The 26,342-nt window shown below is 41.9% G+C and overlaps 1 protein-coding gene across 11 annotated transcripts in view; it reads left to right on the top strand.

Moving 5' to 3' along the window:
- The window catches only part of LOC125767667 (RNA-binding protein Musashi homolog Rbp6), a 594,718-nt gene that overhangs the window by 81,649 nt on the left and 486,727 nt on the right, over nt 1–26,342 (top strand). For all 11 annotated transcript variants that reach the window (XM_049434475.1, XM_049434479.1, XM_049434480.1 and 8 more), the window contains one exon: nt 7,848–7,888. In XM_049434475.1, the coding sequence (XP_049290432.1) occupies nt 7,848–7,888 (41 nt within the window). The remainder of the gene's footprint in view (nt 1–7,847; nt 7,889–26,342) is intronic.

Below are 26,342 nucleotides of genomic sequence, written 5' to 3'. Positions count from 1 at the left end.
TAGCAACCCGCAACCCGATGGAGAAGGCTGGTCACTCGTATCCCATGGAGCATGCAAACATGGTTATAAATACACCCGGTACGGGCACAGGAGAGCAAGTAGTAGCGAGGTCTTAGGTTATTTGCTGCTGAACAAAACGTTGCCTCGTACAGGGTGAGGGGGTGGATGAGTGGATCGGAAGGAAAAAGGATGAGGAAATGAGGGCGTACAACTTCATTCTTGAAAATGAGGTACAGCTACATTCCGGGCGACGACGACGGGTTCGCCGACGTTGACGATGATGCCGTACCGCAGCGCTAACGAGCTGGAACCGTCGTGCGGTACAGCCGGGTGAATGTTTCTGCGAGGCACTGTTTGCAACGTGTTGACGCGTAGGTCATGGTCGCATGGGCTACAAACTCGTCGCGTGTCCCTTTAATCGTACGTTCATTTCGGTACTTTCCTCTTGTTCTTGTACCGCGGCAGGGTGGATGCGAATAATTGGGTCTCCGTCGTTCGGTCGGTGGATGGATGCTTATTTTCCCTGCATAAATAACGAACCCGGGGGAAATGTGCATATGTGTGCGAGCTGTAAAGAGAAGTGCATCGTTTTATACATATATATGTGTGCGTGTGTGTATGTATTTGTTTGTTGATTAACAGCTGTCTTTTTGGGGTAAAGTAATGCTGACACCCTGTGGCATGATGGATTTATGCACTTTTCGCTCTAAAGTTCAATGTAACATGAAGGCGAGCGAATATTATATTATGCTGAAGATCAGTTCCTCTTTATTAATAATGTTTGAGAAATATTGAAACACCTCATTTTATTTAGATTTGATAAGTTATATAAAAATTTATGTAAATTTATACAAATTTTCATTTAACACCAGAACTACCAAGGGTTTTAAGCGTTTTCGTTCGTGGTTAATTTTTAAACATTTTCGAAGAGGTGGAGTACATTTTGTAGTTTATTGCAGATCGTACTAAACAAAATATTGATTGGTTAAAAACATTTTTCAACTATCGTAGGATTGTTTAACCTCAAAAAATAATGTGATGAAAATGAAGTGTTCCAGTCCAGTTTATCACATACACCACCGGACCTCCCCGAGTAAAAGCATTTGAATAATTTTGAAATTTTCTTGGTTATTTAACGCTTAATATTATGTTTTTCATTTAAATCCATTGCACACAATAAGTTCCAGTATTTCAAAATCTGTCCTCAATCTGTCGGCGAAACATGCAGAATCTCAAAAACAGATTGTTGTAATGAACACTTAAAAGGAAATTTTTTTCAATTATAAAATTACTACTATTTTCACAAAAAGCTGATAAAAAGTCAAGTATAAGGATGTGAAGTATTCACTGTAAATTTTGTCTAAGAATAATGTTAAACACTGGTGCAGTATTCAATGTCTGATCCTAGTAAATTGTCGATAGGACATTTCATAAATATTTCAAGTCACTCAGATCCTAGGCTTTCGAGAATTTGTGGGATTTGTTCAAAATCCGTTTTTTTTATAAAAGCGCGAATTGAATTATATGTGATTTAACATGAAACGATGTGATTTAACCCGGCCGGGGGCGGCCCGGTGGTGCATGTGATAAACGGCGCCAGTCCACACGGCCGGACCGGGTTCAAGTCCCACCCGGACCGTTCCCCCGTAGCAAGGACTGACTATCCGGCTACGTGGTAAAAATAAGTCTAGTAAGCCAGAAATGGCCAGCGTGACCTGTAAGGTCGTTAAAGCCAAGAAGAAGAAGAACATGAAACGAGATTATTCCTTGGGTTGTAAATTATTCGCGAGATATTCTTTAGGCTTTGGGTTGTTCTTTGAAGACGTATAGATTTCAGTTTCTTCGCAGGAGTTCAGTTATTTTAAAATTCAAACTCTTTTTAACTAACTCCAAATTTGCAGCATTAGGATCCTTGTCTTTGCGCAGAAAACAACAAATATAAAACAACTAAAAGTCATTTGCAACACTTTCGTTGTTGTGTTTCATAAACGCAAATTAGTGTTCCTTCCTCACTCGCATAATTGATTTGCTTGGTGGTTTTTTTCTTCAATTTTCATTCCGTAACAAACGTTGATACGCTATTGGAAAATGTCCCTATCCACCATGATCACAGACCAGAACATAAAACTAACAGTGACACCTTTCCTGTACCGGTAATGGTAATAAAATTTCCGTTTTACGACACTTTTCCTAACCTTCCTTACACCAAACGGCGGTGGTGTGTACTAAATTTTCTCGCCTGGCACCAGGCCCTGTCACATAAGGTTTTGTGTGTCTTACGCTTGTCAGGTTACGTCCGTGACCGGCAGTGTTGCACTTTCGAAGCATCTCATTTGCAACATTTCTTTCCCCCGTGCATGGTTTTGGGGGGAGGCGGTTAGTTTTACCGGGTCTTGAGACACTTTGCTTTTGGGCCTGGCAACGATAAGGCAATCCGGCTGAGTAAACAGCTTTTTACGGTTATGGAATAGCGAGACATGGTGGAAATATTTTGCTGAGCTGTCGCATGATGCGTGATGATGCTAAGATACTGTTTCTCTTCTGGGATCTGTACTTGTGTTGTGTTGTGAAGTGTGATGGGTTTTCCTTTTTGGCTTGATGGATGATATAAGGAGGGGCTGTAAGAATGTCAAAAGAAGGAGTAGACAATGAGTCCAATTGATTTTTGTTTTTGAAGTTTCACACTAGACCTGAAACTAATTTAATAAAATAAGACAACAAAAGTGCAACTCATTCCGGTGAGCAGACGGTAAATCCATCAAGAACCGCACATCTATTTTGCACATGTTACACTGAATAAAACATCGGTTAGTAGTAGATATGGCCCCGTGTGCCAGTGCAAAAATTCATTCCATCAAGTGCGGTTACTAGGGTGAATGTAGTAATTTCTTTCCCTTCGTACCGGTAGTTCGCGTGGCTCCAGAACACCGACCATTGATAAGCCGCGCGTGTGTGTGTGTGTTTATCAGAATGTTCCAGTAAGCACCGAGCAAACATTGGTCAAGGATTGGTAAACATAAATTAAAAACATGTTTGCATGAGCGCGTGGAAGTGAAGTGGAACACAGAAATGAAAGAGGAAAAAACGCCAGACTATTGGACACTACCATGAAGAGTAAAATGGTACACGTGGAGGGGTTGGGTGGGGGAAGGGAAATGAGAAAAAAATACTTCAGATCGAAGCACGACACACGTGCACTCAATGTGCGGTGCATAGTTGTGCTAACCGGAAGCGTGGAAACAGAAACAAACGGCCGGTTATGTATCGCCCGTCACACCTACAGCGTGCTAAGTGTCCTGGGGTTCTGAGTACGCTGACGTTCATAGTTAGTAGTCGGCGATGCTTGAGAGATATTGCAGTCTTATCAATGCTATATATTAGGTTTTGTGTGTGTGTGTTTTTTTTTGCATCTCCTATTCTCCCTCCCAACACAAGCTTGCTAGAGTTAGTGAGCGGCCTGTCTGGAAGGGGCTGGTCCTTTCGGTCTCGGAGGGTCCTGTATTGGTAGGTGGCTGATCGGTTCAGTAAATAAAACCGATGTTTATCGATTATCCTTCCTTGTCCCCACGGTGGACGAGGATCGGGAGCAGATAGTGCCAAGGATTGTTTGGTTTGGCAAGGTATGGTTTTATTTTGCATCGTTTGTTTCCGTTTTGTGTCGTCGCACTAACAGGGAAAAGGAAAAAGCTAGGGGTCTTTTTTGGCCTTTTTTGTTGTTGCTATTCGTCTGAAATTCTCGAAGGCAATATTGAAGTATCTCACAGAGTGAGCATTTTTTTTTATTGCTACCTTGAGGTTAGTGAAGAACGTCCTGGAAGTCTGCCGGTTGTGGCAATAACTTATGCTGCCCCGTGGGTTCCTGCATTCGGAATAAGTGGCCCTTCCCATGGGTAATAGCCCACTGGCTACTTCACAGAAGTGAGATAAAAAAGCTGTAAAGTCAAACTATATGGTAAAAGAATAAATTTTACTTTGGGAAATAGCATATCGTAGGTCATTTGTGCTTTAGTACGTTAGTTTTGCATGTGATCCGTAGGACAGAGGTAAAGTGATCATCATATCATTCAACATTCAAGACGTTTTCGTAATAATTCCTACCGGTGGTGACTGGTTGTAATAAATTATCATAATACAGATTGGATGTTGACACCGGACGACGGTGTAAGAGTTGTGGCAGTTAGACCAACCATTCCTTGCCATACTGCAGACATGCAGTTTTGCATCCAGTAGGTAAATCGTTATTATTTTTGCCCTACCACCCATCTACCACACCAGCAATTGAAAGCAATAATGTGCAGTTGTTGCAAAAAACCCGACCGACCGGTGACAATTGAGCGTAATCGACCAGTTGGCATGGCTTCTGGTCTCGTACGCAAAAAAAAAACAAACCGCAACCCGTAGAAATGATGGGAGAAGTTTTGTGAAGGTGAAATTTAAATATTTATTACTCATCGTAAACTATTCCACGGGCAAGGTGCGTTGTAGCGACGGATAGCTTAGGTTTGATGCAAAAACCCCCGAAACGTGTCACACCGGTCCAGAAGGAAGGTGGTAAGTTGGTGGTAGTTGAAAAGTTGTGCGACGAATTTTTACGAATTCAGCATGAATCAATTTTCGCACAAAAGTTCTAATGGATGTACATTTAATTTGGTCTGGTGGAGTTGTTGGTTGGCACACAGTTTATACACCCGGTCGAAGCCAAAAAGAAAAGAAACACACTTTCCAAAGATAAATTGATTACGCTTGGTTTTGTTGACAGGAGGAAGAGAAGTGATTGTAAATTTATGAAGTATGACTTTTAGACTAGTGTACAGAATGTTGTTCTTTTCATATACTAACTGTCTTCTTTTTCTGCTCACGGGATTTTTCCTATTTCATAGGCGTTAGATTTATATTGTTTTATATTTCTTTTATAGTGTTTATTATATTTGTAATATATTTCTATTTATACTAAGTTATGTATTGTTAAACCCCCAATGATATTAAAAATTATGATGCGAAAAGTTTTGAAATATTCATTTGTAGGTGAAAAGGTTTGACATTAGGCTTGTTACACGGTCTCCTGTTCAAAAATTGCTGCATAAATTAACAAACGGAACAGAACGCACGGATGAACTTGATTGATCTTTTCACTCATGCTCATGGTATGGAAGCTTAAAGACTGTAGGAATTTTCTGTGGTTCTGTGGTTTGTGGGTGTTGGATGCAACTCAAACATACCAGTATCGGTCCCAGTTCAACAAAGTGACAGCACAGGAAGCACCACATCCTCGTTCGACTGCGTGTGACGGAGGTACAGAAACAAAATAATGCAACAAATGACGGCTCAGCAGGGATCGAACCGAGCCGAGCCGAACCGAGTGTGTTGAATGATTTGACACGGTCGGATGCGATCCCGGCAGGATCCGGATGCGAGTCTAACCCATAAAAGTGGCGTAGTACTTTGTGCCCATGAAGCGTTTTGGGAGGAATATTATATCGCTGTCGTCACAATTGTTGGATAGTTGGTGTCAAACACCAACTTCAAGCCACTCCAAGCCACTCGTAACTGTCAAACATTCATCATATGTTTAAAAAAAAACATGTAATATTTTTTACATTTCATTCATTTTAATTAAATAATCTGCATTATTCATTCTCGTACAGAATTGTTATAAAACATATCGTGCAATTCTTCCAAACATTTACAACTACATCATGTGGTTTTAGTAGCCACAGCTCGTTTGCTTGTAACAATCGTGACGGTAGTTTTTAATAACTACTTCACCCTCACCCTCTCTCTTCCTCTCTCTGCTTTCCACTCTCACGCTCTATCCCTCTGAACGTCAAATGCCAACGTCGCGAAATAGAATACGTGACATTCCGCTGATATGGCTTCCGACGCACTCCATATGGCAGCCGGTGGCACCCATCATCACCCATCCGTTCGTCCACCGTAGATTGTCTGGTGGCGATGGCTTAGTTTGTATTATTAACGGCTTACCATGGTAGAGCTGGAAGGATTCACCATTCGCTGGAGGTAATAGTAATGATAATAAAAAAAGGATAACCAACGAGACAGACCCCACCATGGTGTTTGCAGACATACGCAGGAAGGAGCGAGAGAGAAAATGCGCGCGTACTTCGCCTGCTGCTAAGTCATCGCAAACACGTGGTTGAAGGTTGATGCGTGTGTGTTGAGTGCGCGATAGAGAATGTTATCATTATTATTTTTCTAGCTCACTTTTCTTAGGTGCTGGAATGTTGGGAATGTTCGTGAAGCAATCCTGCTCCTCGGGAGATGATGTTTGGACTATGGTTTTTAGCGTAGCCATATTCCTTTTTTGTTGGGAGTGTTGTAAGGCGGTCTTCTATGATGGTTGACGAGCGTGGAAGAGCGATGGGAAGTTTGTAGGATGGTTTGGTATGTTTTGTATATTTTTTTCCTTTCGCTTCAATACGAATTTCCATCGCTGGCTTGTAGCGGGGGTTAGGAGAACTTGTGACACTGCATCATCCCCATCATCGTAAGGCACATCCGTCAGCGAATGAGTGGAAAGCATGCACAGCTTGTTCTCGTGCGCTAGGTTTTCGTTTATAATTCATAAATGAAATTGTATACAGTTGTCGCTCCCGTTCATCACCGTGTGTGTGTGTGTAGGTTTCAAGCATCCCGGCCGCAAGTGTATCACTCTGGCTTTTCGCGACGCGTCCCATAATATGGCCTTCGCAGGATGGCGTGTCCAGCTGTCTGCAAGCGTTAAGGCGGAAGAAGTCACGTAAAGCGGCCACCGTTCGACACTTTGAATGCTCCCCCCCATCTTGCCCCCGAAAAAGGCATTGAAAGCCGAGTCTCGGACGCTAGAGCGAATAGCCTCCAGAGTTGGCCGACTTGGGTTTGACAAATATTGCACCACATGTACCACCAAACCCTAAGCACACTTGTTTCTGCCTGGTCAGTCGACCGTTTGGTGTGATCTTTGCGTGTTTTGCATGGCAGTTTTGTCGCAGCTAGAATTTAGGAGACAGCTGTGTTTACCTCGGTGTACACGGAATACATTAACGCTGGTGTCGCATATCCACGGCCACCAGAGACGTCAAAGGCACCGTCCTCCACGTTGATTCGTGGAACGTACCAATAGAATCCCGCTAGCTAGCTGCCGGTCGATGAATAGAAGACCGTGTCCATGCGCTAGTGCAAAAGAGACACAAAGTCGAAGATAAATAGAAGTACGTTTTACGCTCGCGTCTGAATAGAGATCGTCTCGACCGTTCCGTCCATTCTAAAATAAAATAAAAAACCGCACCGAACCTTGGCCGGTGAAAGGCGTCCAAGGTGTGTATGGAAGCTAGATCATCGTCTATACTCTTTTACGGTTTTAATGAATTTTTATTGAAAACGGTGAAGCTGTGCAAGCAATGATGTCCTAGCAGGGATATTTATTCATGGGACTCGCCTGGCCCCCATGCTCTGGAGTCCTTGGAGCGCCGTCAGGGTTTAAACTTTTATTCATGCACACTTTAGTCCATCGCTTGAGAAGCTGTCGCTGTTGTTTCTTAGTCACAATTCGAGTGTACATAACATAAAACGGAAAGATGAGGGGAAAAAGCATAAACGTAAGACCGTCTACCATTCACTCAGCACAACTCTGTTTGACTTTGTCCCTTGCAGTAGAGACGACACTGGGACAGTGGGAATGTAAATGCAGCATGTTAATCAAAGACATGGATTTTTTTTTGTCGGCTTCCTCTTTTTATACCCCTGCCAGCACACAAACACACATAATCTCTACTCATTTCACTGTTAAATTACTAATGTTTTTCTGTAACCGGTTTTTGTCTTCTTCTTCTACCATCTTCTATTTACAGAAAAATGTTCATCGGCGGTCTCAGTTGGCAAACAAGTCCAGGTAAGTGGAAATTGCAGCAATTGAACCCGAATCCCTGGGCACCTCGCCCATGCCATCGGTGGTAACGGCGCGTGAGTGTGCATGCGTGCGTCGGCGTATAATGGCTAGGATGGTAATTGCAAGATTAGAAGCACCCGGTGGTGATGGCCAACGGAATCAGGTGGACGCATTCAAATGAGTCCCCGTTGGGGGCGGTTGTAGGATTAAGGGTTTGAGTGTCGTGAGTGAAATTGGCGCTGAGGAAAGTTCCGGCTCCTGGAATGGTAGACTGTGGCAGGGTGGCTTTAATCGCACCTGTGTGTATTCTTGTGATGGCCTGACTGTATATCTTCATTTTATTTACGTGCAGGGGTAACAAAACGGTTTGACCTAGGTTTGGTTCCTTTGTGGGGTGTTGTGGTTGGATGTGGCTGTGCGAAAGAATGGTTACCCTTGATGTATTTCATTCTATGATTTGTTGTTTTCATGTCAATGTGCTCTGAATTAAATTTATGCTTAAGTTTTGTAAAGAATGACACAAAAAATAGTACATTCCAAAACATTTTAAACTCTAATTTTCTTTAATTTTATGGTAAAACTGAATTGCATAGCATGGCTAAACAAACAATTGCTTTTAATAAATAATAACAAACTAATGAAAAGATCATTCAAAAGAAATGTTGTAGTAGATTAAACAACTAAAACAGGATTTAAGTTTTGCATTTTTTTACGTTATTGAATTTTCTTTAAAAATATTTTAAACAAAGTGATTCAATTTTGGTATATATAAATTGTATTTTTTCAAGATTAATTATGCGATTGTTATGTTTAGATTTTTAATGCTTTTCTATATTTTTTTTAACAATTTTTTCCACTTAAAAACAAATGTTTAAAATATGCATTAGAAATACTGGTTAAAACCACGGAGATTTAGTAAGCAAAAGTTCAACATGGAAACAGTTTGTATAAATTGTAATGCAAATGAGAAAAGGTATGAGAAAATGCGGTAGCAAAAATTTAAAACTTAGTTATGAATGATAATTTATGATATCTGTATATGACATTGATTTGAATAAATTTTATAAGTGTTTTTTTTAGATTTTCAAGTGTTCGCATTATCGAAATAATGCTGAACACTTTAAATTAATAAAAAAAAACAAAAATCATTCATTCACACTTGACTCACATGTCTAGCACGCAGATACTCGCATTGCTCGCAGGAGTCGACAAATTGCTCCGGAATTATGCTTCATCCGGTGCAAAATTGAAAATCAAGCCACATTAACATAGGCCCCTGCCAAATGAACCTCCCGAAAGGTAAATCTTGCTGTTGGAGAAAAATATTAAGACCCCATGCCACCGGCAGTATTACGGCTACAGCCACTTTACCCTTGTGGCAATGCTTGCACTTCGTATGTGAAAACGTTTGTTCTCACATCGCAAAAGTATGGAGGAAAAATCGATTCAACGAGCGCAAACAGCAAGTATGAAACCGACGAGGTAAAAACAGCTGTAGAAATCCTGGGGTGGCTTTTGCCAGGGCGCCCCACCAAAAAGGGGGGGTGTTGGAAGTAGGGTCGAAAGTATCAATCGTCTTAGCGTAAGCTCTGCCTCGAGGTTAGATACCCGCACGATTGCTTCAATCCCAACCCCGAAGAAGGTTTGGGGTGATTGTCTTGAACGGTTTTCCACCAGGTTTTCCACGGCGGTGTTTGGTAGATGGTGTGTTTTATCGATGAAAGCTCTTCAAAGACGCCGGGTGAAATCGAGCGCTCGCAGGCACGTTAGAAACTGGGACCGGGGCTGGCCCTACTCATGCCATACCCATATCGACCTAGTTTTTGGTTCGCTACCGGTGTATTTTGGTGTGCTACCTGCATCGCCCATAGTCTTGGTTGCCATTCCTTAAAGAAAACAGGACAAAAGAACAATTCAATTCACAGGTTGGTGGCTCATCGGTAAATTCACTGTTTGCAAATTTTGCACTCGGCAGGACGGTTTTTCGGTTTGGTTTGGAGGATGGTTTTTGGGAGAAGTGATGTAGATTTTTGAATATTTTATCCCTTAAACGATTCTGTCGATTTATGTAAACACCCAAAATGGCTCACGGGACCAACCATGGGCATGGTTTTTCGGGGCGGGCACTGAAGTTTCACTCTCTTTTACCTTCAAATTTTGATTTTTTGTGTAATTCTCGAAGCTACGGGAAGAAGTGTTTTCCAATCTGCACTTACGGCCTTACGCTCCGTTGTATTTTTGGGGGAGTATATTTTTTCTTCTCCAACATCCTTCTTCAAGCTTGGTTTACGGTGAAAATTGATGGATGATTGGCGAATCCAATGAAGTTTTGGGAGCATGCGAACATGTGTGTGTGTGTGCGTGTGATGTAGCAAATGAAGATTTATTTTGTAACCAACCAAGGAACGAAACTGATCACCTGCGGCTTATCGATGTTGCTGATTGGGATTTAGTCTCCCGCCGGTACATCCCCGTGGGCAAGTGAAAATTGTTCACACAATCACAATCGTGCCCCGATGGGATGACGGCGAATTTTCCATATATCAATGCAAATATTATTTTATTTACCCCCGCCTGGTGCGGATACACCGCCAAGGAGTTTAGATGGAAATGATCTTACATTTTCGGTACTTTGTGTAAATTATATGGCAACCATTTTTCCGCAGGGAATTTGATAACATATCGCTACTGATGGTGTGGAATCGATGGAAAATAAAAAATTGATCGACTCGTACCATTTCTGGCGTATGGGTCTGGCCGGTAGCTTTGATGCGATTTCACTTGAGCACTCGGTTTTAGTGGCATTATGGTGGGGCATAGTTGTTTGAAACAAGCGTCGAGAACGTGCGAAACTCTTGCTGCGCTTCGGTGGTTCATTGAACTGAGGTTCCCGATTCAGGATAACATACAGCACACACACACACAGCGCCAGCCCGAGCATACCGTACGAAACCAAACCGACCGCGACGAGTAGCGAGGCGAAATCGCTAATTTATTGCACACGGTTGCAATTCGGTTCCGTACATTATATCCTCATCGATTTCCGTACCATAAACAATGCCGCGACCAACCGCGCTCCCGGACCGTGAAAAACCGTGGCCGCTTTTCCGATGCCGTGCGGCCGTTTTAAGCATCGCTCCAAGCACTGTCGGCCCTCGGGGGGGTCTTTTGGGGAAGCATACCCAGGTTTTCCCGGTACACTCCGGTGTGTCGTACCGAAGTTGCAAGAAGCATGGCACAGAGCCGAACACAGCTCACAACCAGCGCGCGGCTGGTGCCCGTTGAGTCTGAACCTATCTGACAGCCCGCGGAATGAAAGGACTGCAACCATACTGAGGATAATAAAACTCTGCGCTCCGTTGAACAAAGGCACACACAAAAAAAAACGCAGGACAAAAAACCGTAGAGGGCCATTTTTGGTAGCGGGTGGCATGTTTTCCGCACTATTGGCGAAAAGCAGTCCCATTTGGCATATTTCGATATTGGAAAGCGTTCTCTTATGGGTTTGGTTTTTTTTTTATTTGGGGCGAAGGGTTGTACCTTTTATTTTTGTTCCTTCTTTTCGTATGTTATGCTGAATAGGTTTCATGGTTTTTTTTGTTTTGTTTTAGTTTTGTTTTTGCAAAATGGAATGTGATTTTCGAACGAGTGTATGCGAACAGTGAAGTTGGAGTACCATTTCGAAGTTGTACCAAATTCGCTTCGAAGCTAAAATCAATGCCATGTGTTTGCTTGTTTGTTTGTTCGGTGTGCAAAAAGGGGCGAACATGAACAAAAATGAAAGAAAATAAAATTCGTTATTAGTTCGGGTCGCTGCAGGACTAGTCTGCTAGAGAAGCGAGTGGATTATCACTGGTTGAGGTTTATGAAAATGTGGTTTTCAATTTTAGTTGGTTTCAGATTTCTTTCGTATGGGACACTGATAGATCGTTCTATGTACTAGGAATTTGAAAAATGGAAATTTAAATTTTCTTTTTCAATTTCTCTGTGAATTTGGATTAGTTGATTAATTTTGAAGGCTCCGATAGTAGTTTGATTTGTTTCTGGTTTGTTAATGAACTTCATGGACGTTTTTTTTTCTTCATCAAAACCTTACTGTTTTCAATCTTGTTTTCCTTACAGTTTTCCTAGCAAACAAGATGCAATGACGTTTCTATCAATGTTATCCTCACAAGTGTAACAAATTCCCGATTAGCAACAATTTAATCCATTGTGCAAATATGGCTCCAACTGGTTACCAGTGTGAAACATACCGGAAAATCTACCAGCTTACCATCTTTTGGTGTGCGAACCACCTAGCCACTACCCGTTTTCGTGAAGGTTGACCGGTTTTTCACACCAGCTCATGTGGTGCTTTCCCACATGCCCAGCCAGCCGGACTGGATTATGTCAGCCTTGTGTACACTTTGGTTACGCTATGTCAAGCTTGTATCCGGATATCCGTCAAGTGGCCGCACGGTACCATCAACCGGTGCAACCACCGATACGTTTGTGTTTTGCCATTAATATTCTTGAAACGTGCCAGCCATTCCAGGATCAATTAGTTCTCGGCCGAAGAGAAGCGAGGCGTCCGCGTGTATGCACTGTTTCGACTTATCCTTACGGTGTGTGGGCCCTCGTATTTGGGTAAAAGGATGCTCAAATTTTAATGTCCCGTGCACGATCCCAAAGTCTAGTCGCTTCAAAACGTTCCAATGCGGGAATCGTACCGTGCCCACTAATGGGTTCTTTCGCAATGTTAGCGATCACGCAATGTTAGTGATGCAAATATTTTCGCTTATCGCGCGTTAGCGGATCGTTCCGTTTGCTTCCGTGCCGCTAGGTGAGCAGCATTCGGATTCGCGAAGCGATATATTGATTACTTAATCAATCGCTCGCCACCACTAATGACCGTTTGGGAAGGGAGTCGAATTTTGCAAAAGAAGGTCTTTCGAAGGCAAACTCGCGGTTGCACAACCGGCTCGGTGAAGGTACGCTTCATCGAAAAAGGTTGGCTATTTAATCGAATGTTGGCCGTGCACGATCGCTACGCACAAGTGAGGCAAACGTTGCGTAATTTGTGCTTGTGTCCTCGGGCGGAAAATGTGCTGATACGGGAACGAACGCATCGTCCTTTACCGTCCTGACGCGGCTGTTTTATATTTCGTGTTCTGTTCTCCACTGTTGAAGTGTTTGTTGGTGCTCTTGTTCGGTCGGATTGTGCTTGCAGAAGTAAATGCAATTTTTGGGGGGTGCTACCTGATCACCGGACACGGCAGGCTGGTTGTGTAGCTTGCAACAGTAAAGGGTATTCTTTTTGGAATATAAATTAGCAGATTGCATCAGTGGCGGAAAATTAATTTTAATTTTCCCGGCTTGACAGGTCCGCCTTAAACGATTAAAGACTTATACCATACAAATATCAGATCCCTAGATTGGATAATCATTAGCGTAATGCGGCTGTTTGAGTGCTTTAGGGGTTTTTATTTTAAGGGACATACAATCGTTTAATGTGAGAGCATGTGAAAACGATTGTTGATATTATTTTCAGCTTTTTATGCTAAAAGTCTTAAGAATATACAGGGTTCTTTAATTCAAGTGATCATAGTCACTTTTGAATATCTTGGGTCAAAATTCAGCATTGAAAAATGATGGAGACAATGTCTTGTCGCGATATTCGAAGCAGGAATTATATAAAACATATTTAGTTCCAGTACGATCTAAGATACAGCTCTGAGACATGTACGTTGTTCAAATTTGACGAAGACATTTTAGGCGCGTTCGAGAATAAAATGTTCAAAAGTATGTTCGTACAACAAATTAGACTTCGCTTGGCTGGTCATGCTACTAGAAAGACACCGTACGATTCAATCCGTAGATTCAATTTACATTTTTAAAGGATTCTTAACTAAGGATTCTTGGTGTTGAAAGTCCAATTACTGGGATTGAGAGATGATCGGACTTGACCGGCTAAGGTTTGAGAAATTCTGTAGTTTGCCAAGTCATCGCAGTGGTTGTAGCAGTTCTTAAATAAGTGAGCTAACATCCAAGTGGTAAAGTGGAAAGTGTTGAGCTATAATGTTTCCAACTCTGTGGATCTCCCGGTCATCGTCTAATTTAATCTCGAGTAACTCAAGAACCGGGATGGCTTCGTAGTGTATGTGAGCGGCGTCCGTCTTACAGAGCCCCTGCGGACGCTGAGTGCCTCTAGCAGTATCTTCTTCTTTCCTTTCTTAACGACTTTCAGGTCAAGACTTCTCGAGGTTGTAATGCCACAAAGAAAAAAAAAACTTAGCAATATTTTTCGCAGTCATTTTCCTCTGATTTTCTTCATGCAGATCAAACTCGGTTGACTAAACGAATATCTTGTAGAGCGAACCTTTCGGAAATATCGAATACCTGGTCGTTTATAATCAAAATATTGACAAATTTTAACTCAATAATTTATTTTTAATGTAAAAGTTTACCATTTTTTTGTATTAGATACATAAAAGGATTGTAATATTCTTCTTCTTCTTCTTCTTCTTTGCTTAACGACCTTAAAGGTCACGCCGGCCGTTTAGGGCTTACTAGACTTTTTTTACCACGTAATATTATATGTATTGTAATTGTAATATTATCTTCAATAATAATTCAATACTTAAAGCAAGTTAAGAAAAAATAACGTTTTTCTCCGACTTTGACAGAAAATCTTCTTTAATAGAACATTTCAAGCCTTGATCACCCACATCATTTGATAAATTTATCCATTTTCTCAGCATATTTTGAAGAAAAGAAATACATTAATCCTTAGCCACTTTCATTAGCATTCAACCATAGGCATCAGAGAACAATCCGCTAATCGTTCATTAAGATACCATACAGTGAACGATTTTCATCCGCTCATCAATAGCTTTATTAAGCATTAAACCACATTTGAAAAGAGTGAACGTTTGGGGTTTAATCTTCCCTCTAGCAGTAACTATTACAGTACAGCGTTGGAAAGATTCGTCTCCATCAACTAATCCCGCGGTGACAAGCTTTTTATCCAGGAAATTGAATCCCCATTTACACGATGGCGATCATGCTAAACGAATCGTTTATCATTTCGCTTCGATGCATGGGCCTGGTGTTCGTACCATTCATCGATTTGGAAGATTTGGCATTAATTCCTCTCCCAGTTTTCCATGAGCGAATCTGTCTCCTTTCTATGTGGCACCTTCGCCGCGGTGCGCTACCCGGTTCCACCATTTAATCTCGAATGTTTTGCGGTTAAATTGTGTAATTAATGGATTGCGTTAAAAGAAGAAACGCTTAGGTCGGTAGGCTAGGGTATTCAGTGTATCAACGCAGGGTTATGCTATTCGGAAGTGAGTTTTAAAAACTCGTCACTGAAGCGTTTCGATTGGAAAGAAAGCAGTTCTTCCTAAGAGAGAGGCCATCAAATCATGGCACCATCGTTGGAGCTTTGCCGGATCAACGGTAGCCGTGGCAGGCTAATCATGCTTTTGGGCTAGAATTCCAAAAACAGCGGCCATGTTCACCATGATGGAGCACCGCAGCACAGTGAGATTGAGCGGTAATTACGTTTCGGGAGGTTAATTAACCTAAATTAATTATGTCGACGGATGGACTCGTGCTTTGTTTCGTGCTTGTTTGTATCATTAATTTTCCTCGCTACTCGAACTCGGTGGGTTTGTCATCCGGAACTGTCCTTAAATCTGTTCCGTTTGTTGATCACTTTGGTGGATCAACCGCTGATGTGTCGGCTTGTTTGTATCGCACCTCATCTGTATTGCTGTGATAAATTCTGGTTGGCGAACATCACTTTCCACAGTGTGCAGTGTAATGACGTTGCTTGATGGAATGGAAATTCGATTGCATTAATGAGAATTTCAACATGACGCATAGAGAATGTTAGTCACTAAGCATCCTGAAACAACGGATGAGAGACTGATGTGTTTGTCTTACTATTTCATTTAGACTATTACGCCTTGTGCCAGCTGACGTCATTTAGGTAAAGTTATCGTTTTCTTAAGGGCTCTCCTTTTCTAATGAGACATTAAAAATACTCAAGCTTAGTTTAATTAAAAAAAGTTACCATTCTAAAATTCCTTCTTCTTAATTAACTCTTTCCTTTGCCGTTTGGGGCAATAACTTTCTGAAACATTTATTGGTACCTATTGTGCTTGTCCCCTAGACGACATGGGACACGTTCATTTTGGTATCATTTATCTCGCGAAATCTTTGAGAAGGTATACACTATAAAGGTGCACATTCCTGAACATTTTATTCCAGGTTTTATCCTTCCCTTTAGCAATCTTCTCTAGGTATTACGGTCACAGAAATGCATATTAAAAATAAAAACAAACTTTACCCCCACGCTTGCTGGTTTGAGAAACTGTCGAAGGGGTTGGAAAATGGTATTGTGCATTTTTATCACAGATTCCACCCCACACAGCAGACGGACGCCATACAGCAAGGCGAATGAACCAGCCAGCAAGTGAAGCGTGTGCAAAGACTGTAAAGGAATGTAAATGGATGATAGTAACGAGTGCTAGCTGCGCACCCTAGTCTACGAATTGTTAAAGCATAGTTATGCAAAAACCGTAAACAAAAGGTGAACGCAATGTCACCGGATTAAACGTCCGTAGACGCACTTGTCAGCCAGTTGGAAATTCCATCACAAGTGACTTGTACCATCTTGTGCAATGTATTTATGAGCCGCTTTACTTTCAACCTGGCAAAAACCCAGCCGAACCAACCGAACCGACGGCAACCAGAACAATTCTAGCCATCCAGGAATGATTTGGTGGCGTATGTCACACTTTGGCAAATGATGGCTACGTGACGAAATGTAATTAGCACCCAAGCTAACGCATGCAGTCGCAGCCCTGTCCGCACCTGTCACGCGGTTTTTTTTTGGGCGCAAAATTCATCCATCCTTCTCCGACCTTCTGTTTTGGCACTTTTCATCCGTGGAGGTAGTGGTAGTGGTAAGGGTGGCAGCCACTAACTCCTTAGGACTGGCTTTTTTCAATTATGAAAAGTCGCGCCACGTCAACTGCACGTCGCATAAGGGTTGTGGTGGATGTGTGTGAGTTTGTGTAAAAATTGAGCCTTCCAGAGGATGGGGACCTCTGAGTGCTTTATCTTAAAAAGCGCTATCCTCGTTGGCAAACATGAAAAGCGACGTGTACTTTTCATCAACGGTTGTGTGGCGTACGTTGCTTTTGTTGGTTCTGGTAGTAAAAGAAGAAATCTTGGCTAGAGAGCTTTGAAGACCAGTTTTCTTTTTTTAAGGTCCGTTGTAAGGACCTCTGGGCAAGGAAGCAAGTGAGCTTGGGTACGACAGTGCTGCTATTATGCCCGAACACGTCATTCGGGCAGGACACGCGCGTGTGTTGCGTTTGAATCTTGCTGAGTGACAACATTGTTCCTTCGGTGCTGTAGAACCCGTTGCATCTGGCCGTGTAGCATGTACTACTACTACTACCCCATGCTTTGTATCAACCCATGAAGGGCTCGAAGAATCGAGGTAATGACGTAATGGTGTCTGAGAGTGGTGCATATATGCAACCATGTGCCCTGTGTTCCCGTCATTGGCGTTGGCGTTAAAATGTCAATGGGGAGAAAAAAACGGCAAAGAAAAGTCATCATCGGAATGAGGTGGTGAATTATGACCGTTTCGGTGGAAGAGAGTATGGGCCAATGCACCGGCAAACACACTGTGCTCGTTTGGAATGGTTGGGTAAGCGAAGATCCCCGGATCACCTACAGTACGCGTTTCGTGCCAGGAAGCATAAATGAATGTCTAATGACAGCCAGGCAAATGTGTGTATGTGTGTCTGCTTGCGCATGTGTTTGTGTGCATGTGTGTGTCGGAAAGCCTCCATTCCAGGCTGGGTTGGCTTTGGCAGTGGCACTAGCAGCACAAGGCTAGGCCTTCGCTTTCCGAGATGATTTGTTGGTGGCAACTGCAAACCGGGATCAACCTTTTACGCCTTGGTGAATCCTTTCCATTCGATGTTCGAGCTGGAACGGTGACTTGGCTGGCGATAAGCAAACGGAGAACAGAAACAGTTTGAAGGAGCAGTATCGTTTGATGGTTACACACATGTTTGCAGAGGAGTTTATGGGATGGTTTTCGTTTGGAGCAGATTTTAATTTTCTTCGAAAAGGGGATAAAATGCATGAAAAGAAAAGTTGCCCGATAGCATCGCTTGTGTAGAAATGTAGATTGGAAAGCTGCATGCGAAATGATGGGTTGTACAAGAATCGTGGAATGTCAAGTATGAGTTCTTGTACGAAAACAGGATGTTGCTCTCGAAACAATTTGAAGAAATTTTTTAAAATAAAAATAAAATTATATTTTTTTATCATTTATTTTAAAGATTGAAAACCTAAAATTTAATAACTAAACAATAATGAAAGTAATCAAAATATTTGTATTCACGCGAAAGAAGATGTTAAAAAATAAAAAATCCACATGATACATGCATTTCCTACGTGCTTAATGGTACTCTGGACGAAGAGAAACCTTTATGATTACTGCTCTTCACTGCACTCTCCACACAACTGGCTTCAATCGTACAAAATTTAATAGAACAGTTAGACACCATCATCCGATGGAGAAAAGGTAAAATTTATCATTTACATTTATGTCTAATGCGCTCTCACTAAGGGTGTCCTTTTGCACAAGCCACAGATAGGAAGTGGCGTGGTTGCCATCCACCGTCAAGCAAAACCGTTGATTCCGTTGGCAAGCAAACACCGACAAAAGCGACATGCACATGCATCTACAAAAGTCACATTTAAGCGCGTCAAGCTGCTCACGTATGCACACTCGCGTACATCAACCGCGGCAGTACCGGATAAGGACACGGCGTGCGACAAAATGCCAACATAATCGTGTACCGTACCAGCAGGGCAAGCGTTTTGTGGCGCGTCTCGGCTGTGACACACGGGTTGGGTGCGCCGGCCTTTTTGGACTAGCTAGCGTTAACGTGGATTATTATGTAGTGAGATAATGAGGGAAAAATAGATATTTCATGTCCCTCACGGTAAGTGAAACAGGCACTCGTACTGGCGGGCACTTTTCATCCTTGATGAACGTTTCGGGCGGTTCGTCTTCGTTTTCCTGAGAGTTTTCCCCCGTAGGGTTTGCTACTTTGAACGAGTGTTTATGCGCGTGCAAATTTGATTTGTGGTGGCCAAAAAGGACATGATGAACGGCGTGTTCTAGCGGTAAAGGAGTTTTTTTTACGTGCGCTTGTAAAAGACAAACGAAGAGATTGCTTATTCGTTACCTACGGAGGTGTGTAAATTAGGTGGAAAAATTTTTTAAATTAGCCTAATTTGGTACACATTGCAATGCAAATGTTAATATGTTGTTTGCATGATGTACCTGCATTTAACATACATTATGTTGCGACGTAATTTGATTTCGTCAAGGCAAAACAGATCGAATATTTGATGCATCTAATACAGTGATGTGAAACTCATTTTGGTTTGCCAACAAAAATGAATTTGCTGGCAAACTTTAAAAATATCACATCTGTGTTGTAAAACCTACCCTATTATTTACTTCAATGCAATTACATTTTCAATTTAAGCCCGCCAAAATCTGTCACTTTTTCCTTCAGTTGATTGTCCTTATGAGCAGCAAGGTCCGACACTATCTCGGCTATTGTGTTTCTGGACAGGCTTAAAATCCAAATTTAGAAGCTCGTCGCAGTCGGAAGGAAATATAACTAAACAGATGTTTGGACAAGAGCGATTCAAGAACGTGTTAGTTATGTGTAAAAAGAGTATACACACAACAAATACAAACTATTCCTCAATTTTAAAAGCTACACCTCAATTAAAGCCGGATAATAATCGATGTTCTCGTAATACCTTTGCTGGTCCTTGCAAAAACCTCCGTATGTCCGTATGTTTGACATGTCTGATCTAATGCATAAAACAGTGAAATGTATGGCTATAAGGACATAAGAAAGGAGATTTTGCTATTTCCGAAAGGTTTCTTGTCTAGTTACCTACGGGGTGATGAGTTTTATACCAAACAGATCGTACATGGAGTCTCACCCGAAAAGAAATATTTCCAGTGTGATATTTTTTCCTGTCTTAATAGGTAATTAACGAAGAAAATATAAGAAGAAAAGCCAAAATACACTTGAAAACATAAATGAAAAATACTTATCAAATCGCAACCATACATACACATTACCATTGAATGGCAACAATAAATGAGATTTAAGCGCCAAATATCAGCTTAATGAAATATTCCATCAGCAGTCACTTATCTTGGAACACTAATTTTTCGACTGTAACGTGCCAGCACGCGATCGAACGCGACGTTCGGCCGCTATCAATTGAAAGAAATGCTTTCCCCATTCGTTCCATTCGTAGATGGTGAAACAAATGAACAGAAAATGACGACTGCCGAATGTCTTTTTACCATTCTGTGCATTTTCACCACCGAAGTTCGAAGTTCATTTCCTTTCGGAGGTAATTACTTTCGACGGTTTTTTTGTTTGTTGTTTTTGGTTGGATGTAATCAACCGTATTCGTCGTTTGCGTTTTACGGTTTTATTTTAGGTTTTCTTTTCGGGGTGACTAAGAAAGTGCTAGCGAAGGCGAGTCCGGCAAAGGCAAGCGTTGGTATATCAGTTTTATGGTGTCGCTTTTCCTTAGATAATACAAATGGAATTGAAATCCCATGCACCGATGGTTGCTGCATGGTGATGGTGATTTGAAGGATCGCCAACAGCACCGGGCGGGTACGACGGAGTTTGTTGGGCACTCCCTTGAATTGCTTACACCCCACTCGGTTGTATTTTCGATTCACTGTTTCAACAGCATTTTTGTGTGTGTGTTTTGTTTTAAGTAGATGGTGCAAAAATGAGAATCTTATCGCTTTGGTGTAGTGTCTTCGGCCGTCGGTATCTTTTTACCCGGCTCGATAGCATTGCTTCTTCACCACTGCCGTTACCGGTATTGGTGTAAGCGATCGTATCGTAAATTTTTCGTACCACACTCACTGGCTGGGAGGCATCTTGGCGTGTGAAGGATCTTCCGGTGAATGACAATCCACCATCCCTGTTGGTATGGAGCGGCAACTTTGGGCAGCACGTGTCCGTGTAGGGAAGGGAAATTTAATGGGTTTGAGGCGCGAAACAATTCGAAGCATTTTTACGGTCATTCGATATCTTTTTTGCTGCTGTGAGAATGTTGTCCAAACTTCCCATCGTACCGAGCACTTCGGTCGGTTAGACAAATTTAGTGGAGCTTTTTTTTTTCTCCAGGAGTTTACTCTATGGTATCCTTCATGGATATTACGGGGAGTCTCATCTTATAGAAACGCTTCAAAGGTTGATGTTTTTACTAACAATATAAGGGTAGTGGTGATTTAATTTTCCTGTTTTACGTTTCTTTTTTATACACAATTCCATTTCTTGATAAAAACAGAATAAAAAAGCACGGTGAAAAAAGTACAACCATTCAAAGAAATCACTCTCATCATTTAATACTCCGGACGAGGGATTTAATCTGCCCGGTCTGGCGGACGATGTAAATGTCTTGGATGTAAATTGATAAATTAATCATACGCCAATTGCCAAGTGGTGGGAAAATTGAATTAGATTTTTGTCGGTAAAAAAAAAAAAAAAAAAAAAAAAAAATGGCGAATAAGGAAATGGTAAAGAGATGTAAGCAGGAACAAGTTCCAAAAAACGGAATTGCCTGGGATTGTTTTTGTTCTGGAGGGAAACAAGGGGGAAGGGAAAGATAAAAGAGAAAAATGAGAACATTTGTTAGAAAAGCGAGACGTAAACGCATGCTTTAGTATCATCTGTAAAAGCAAACAAAATTGGGGAACTTTTATAATACTAGAGCACACGCAATTGTTTGAACTGTAGGAAAACTGTAGACCACTTAGCGTTAAAGTTAAACTCATTTTCCTTGTGAAAATATCTCTTCTAAATCTTCCAATGTTTAACATTGCCCTTAACAACCTTTTGTTAAATCACTCCAAACCTTGAACGACATTGAAGCGATCGGAAAGATACGTCCGCAAACATTTGTACTTTCTTGGATAAGTCCATTATCCTAGAGCAAACATTTTCCTTTCCCAACCGGTGTCCTCGGATACGCGTCGGAACAGGCGGAACAGATCACGCTGTTATCCGTACGAAAACCGAAAGAACAACGAAAGGTGGTTCAGGTTCAGGCTGGTTGGATGGGATAAAAAATCATTTACACTCACTTTCTACTATTTGTGTGCGTGTGGTAAGGTTTCGGCTTTGGCCACTCATCCATTTTCCCATGCCGCAACCACACTTACTCTCGGTTTGCATGCTGATGGCGGGTGCGTACGATAACTAAATTCGACACAGTACATTTACATCGATTATTTCCTCTACGGCGATCTCACCGTGCAGCGAGTCTCGCCATGATTGTCGGTCGGTATCACACGCAGGACACGTGCCTGTAGATTCTGCTTGTGGTGAAGATTTATTCCATCCCATCGTAGTCCGTGCAGGGAGGAAACTGAAGGGTGAATAGCTCTTTTTCGGAGATGTGGTGTACCGGGTTATCCTAGCGGTGGACCTTTTTTACCAAACGATCGATTGTGGGAAAAATGAATCACTTCGCACAGCGATCAGAGCATTGTCCGGTGCAGGAAATTCCGACAGCGGAAACCATGGTGGTGTAAAAATCATCATCCTGTAAGTTGCCCGAGAATCACTCAATTTCAATCAAGGGATGCAAACATTCTTCCTACCGATTCCCATTTACACCGCAAGTTCCGGTTAGGGGTTGGGCAACAAATCGAAGCATGATGTTGAGGATGATGTTTTATTCTCTTCTTCTCTTTCTCTCTCTCTTTTTCCTTTTTTGTAAAATACAAAAAACCTAAACCATTTCACCCATACCATCCGAACGGAAGCATTGATTGCGTGATTCGTCGGTTTTGTTAGCACCTTGCCTTTTTCCCTACGCACGTGTTTGCACGAACAAATCTTTGGGGATGGAGCAAAGAAAAAAAAAGGACCGCTACTTGGCTGCTGCACTAGTTCGGGCCTTTTTCCAGAAATTGACTTCTCAACCATCATAGGGGCCAGCTCTAACGCAGGGTGTTGCTCTATTTCATTGCTAACGCTTCAAAATGAGCAACACGGCGGAGGGTTGGCTGGTTGCGCTAGGTACAGCGCAGATGAAGGATCGCTCTCCTTCGGCATTGCGGCACGTTTTGATAATGGATTTTCCAGCACCGTACGCTTACCGTCCGTTTAGTTCTAAGGGGTCTAAGAAAAATATTAGTGTAGTAAACGATACGAGTACGGGGTACGGTGGAAATCACGAACATATTTTTAGTAGGAAAAGATGAAGTTAAAGTTCGATGGCATACATCCCTATGCCAGCGGTCGGTTTCCCATGGTTCCTCGTTGCCGGTGCCTTTCATGAATGCTGACGTAGCGAAATGGTGTAGCAGATAAATCTCAACCACGGGTGCTTTCATCGCGAAAATGATCGTTAATAACTTATCGATGATGTTGTCGAAATGGTGTGAATCAGCGTTTATAACAACCAGTCACAGTGTGGAGCAAGAAGTCAGCCGAGTGTCATGAATAACTTTTTGCTCTTCTGCCCTCACCGGTTGGGTGAGGCTCAAATCCTCGATTCGAATGTTACACTGCCCTCCAACTGGAAGATGGGAAATGAAAAGGATCCTTCCGGTAAGAAGGTTCCGAACTAGATGCACAGGAAACGGAAGCTACCGAACGTCAGTTTTTGGGGTTAAGTTTGTTTTCCATCGTTTAGTGTCGTCTCCGTAACACGGTAACACGCTCGTATGGTCACGTCAGGGAATTATGAGCAATTACGGCACGCAAAACGGAGAGTTGCTTTCGTGTGTTGTCCGCGAATCCGAACCGGGCGGGGGAACGATATAATTTATGGGATGACCATAAAAAAGCACTTTGAAAGATTTGGATGTTATCCTCGGAAGAATTTCGACCAATGCTGGTCAGCCGGTTGCTGTGGCTGCTGTGGATATTAAACCACAGCCATGAACCATCCAACCATCGCGTCTTCAAAATGAAAAGAAATCTTTTGTTCATTTTCGCTTGCGTTACGATGGTTGGATTTCAATTTTCGGCAAAAGACGGGTACACTTACCCGGAAGAGCGAATCTTAAAGTTATCGGCCTAAGCAAAACTGGCCGTAGCTACGGCCCATCAGCATCATCGTGCCACGTACGAAACTTTGAGCAATCAAAACGGTCAGATTATCAACCAGCTTGAAATGATATATTAATCATTTGTTCCGGTACGATAGGTTTTCCGTCGTGGAGGGCCCTTTTGTTGCGTCGCCGTAGCCCAACCGATCAACTCCGAGATAATCATATCCAAGTGCAATGTGCGAAACCGAGGCGACGCACTGACACACGACCTGTTTAGGATAGTGAGATCTCTGTAATGGATGTCCCCCGGGCCGCAGCACTGAAGTGGTGGCACCGAATGCTGCATTTAATGGGACTGACTGGAATCATTTTCCAGTCCACTGTTTTTGTCATGTGTCGCCACGTCGACAGCAGCCAGGTCAGCTGGAATGGATTGGAAATAGAAGGGTGCTTCGGAACGGCCATTGGCAGTGGTAGTCAGGGTTTTGAAATTTTTGTCAAACACAAGTTGATTAGGGATGGAGGGGTAGCGGTATTTGTGGGCCGGGGATATTCTTGAAATAAGAGAAGGGTGACGATTCAATGTTCTGATCCTGACCAATCGGAACAGTTAGAGCGACGTGACGGTTTATGGCATTAATTTGGTGTGTGGGTTAGCAATGCCAATGAACGTGACGGTGAGAAATTATATTATCAGTTAATAATGTTTGTTCATGAAACATGTTACCCAGCGGTACATTTAATCCCAATAAACAGATAAACTGATTATGTACGCATTTTTCTACACCGGAAATGTAATTGAAAATGGATTAGTGCTGTACATATTGATGGATTCTGTGTTGTGATTAGCTTTAAACTGTCACCTCAGATTGAATGGTACAAAATGCAGGACTTCTTCTATTGTTTTTGAAACTGTTTGTTTTTATTCACAAAACGGGATAAGGCTCTATAACAGCGTTTAATGTGTGTGTTGTTCGTATTAAAGTTTAGTATATTTTAATCAATTTAGTGCGGTTGTCCTATGAATGAATATGTTTTATTCAAGAAAATCATGTTCTTGCCAACGAAATTCGATTGACTCACAATAACGCTATAGGATCTAGGATAGAGTCCTAGAAGCCCAACAATGGGCTTTAATAGATTTTGAATAAAGATCACCTGGCATGCAACGTTCGGCTGGATCATACTGACAAGTCTAATTGGCATGGTTTAAGTTTTTTTTTAGATTTCAATAAGTTGTATATTGATAAAATATAACATTAGTCGTCCGTTGTCTTTTTTGTGACTCTCATCATTTAGATAAGGTCATATGTGTAACTCCTATTCCGTCTTCTCTAGGGAATCTTTCTTATACATATAAGTCCCTTCTGATGATGCAATATTTTAACAGAGCAATTCGTCTTTTTTATATTAAGGAACGTTTATTTTTGGTTTAAAAAGTTTTTAATATTAGATACATAGAAATATATTTAAATCTTGTACGTAATTATCAAAAACAGTTGAAAAGCTCTAAGCAAATCTTGAAGAGCATTTGACATAAAATAAAGATTTAACTGTTGAGGTTATTAACGAAGTTTTTAATTTTACTCTGAAGAAAAAGTCAGTAAAAATGTTCTAATTCTAGAATAGTTTATTGTATGTTATTATAGCAACGTGTTGAAACGTCAAGCTCGTTCTAGACATGGCGGCATCTCTTTTATGAAAAGCTACAAAATGGAGTGAGCAAAGCTCAGAACCTTCAAAAGAAAAGCCTATTAACAGCTGTGTTTTGCACGCGCTTTTGCTGTTTTTTTTCAAACCAAGTCTGCTCTACACTCCAGACGAATTGTTGACGAAGCAAGTCGGATTATGACGCCTGCTGGAGCAGCCCTGCGGATGCTGCAATCTCCGGTTTTACCGGAAATGGGTACCATACTCACCGTGCCAGCGTTTCGCGTATACGCGCACAATGATACGGTTACGCACTTGAGTATTTTTCATGCAAAATACACCCAAAAAGAAAACGCAGGAAGAAACACTCACACACACACAGAGCGCAAAGGTAGCGAAACACTTCTTGCTGTGAAAATATTTTAGCTTTCTTCTGAATGGAATTCCTTTCGGCAGCAAACCGCCCCTCGTCACTGTGGTGCGATTCGGTTTACTACTCTACTGTACGGCGTACGGTACGATTGTGTGTATAATTTCATTAAATATTTACTCCGAAAATACACACGTTCATTACCGGCCCGCATATGCCTGGCTTGGCTGGGTTGAAGATTCAACCGTTGTGCCGTACGCGCACAAACGTCGTCTTGTTATGAACGAACGGCA

The sequence above is a fragment of the Anopheles funestus genome, chromosome 3RL, assembly GCF_943734845.2.
Source record: "Anopheles funestus chromosome 3RL, idAnoFuneDA-416_04, whole genome shotgun sequence".
Classification (NCBI taxonomy): domain Eukaryota; kingdom Metazoa; phylum Arthropoda; class Insecta; order Diptera; family Culicidae; genus Anopheles; species Anopheles funestus.
The sequence above is the reverse complement of the archived record's forward strand: the minus strand, read 5'-3'. Positions and strand labels throughout refer to the sequence as shown.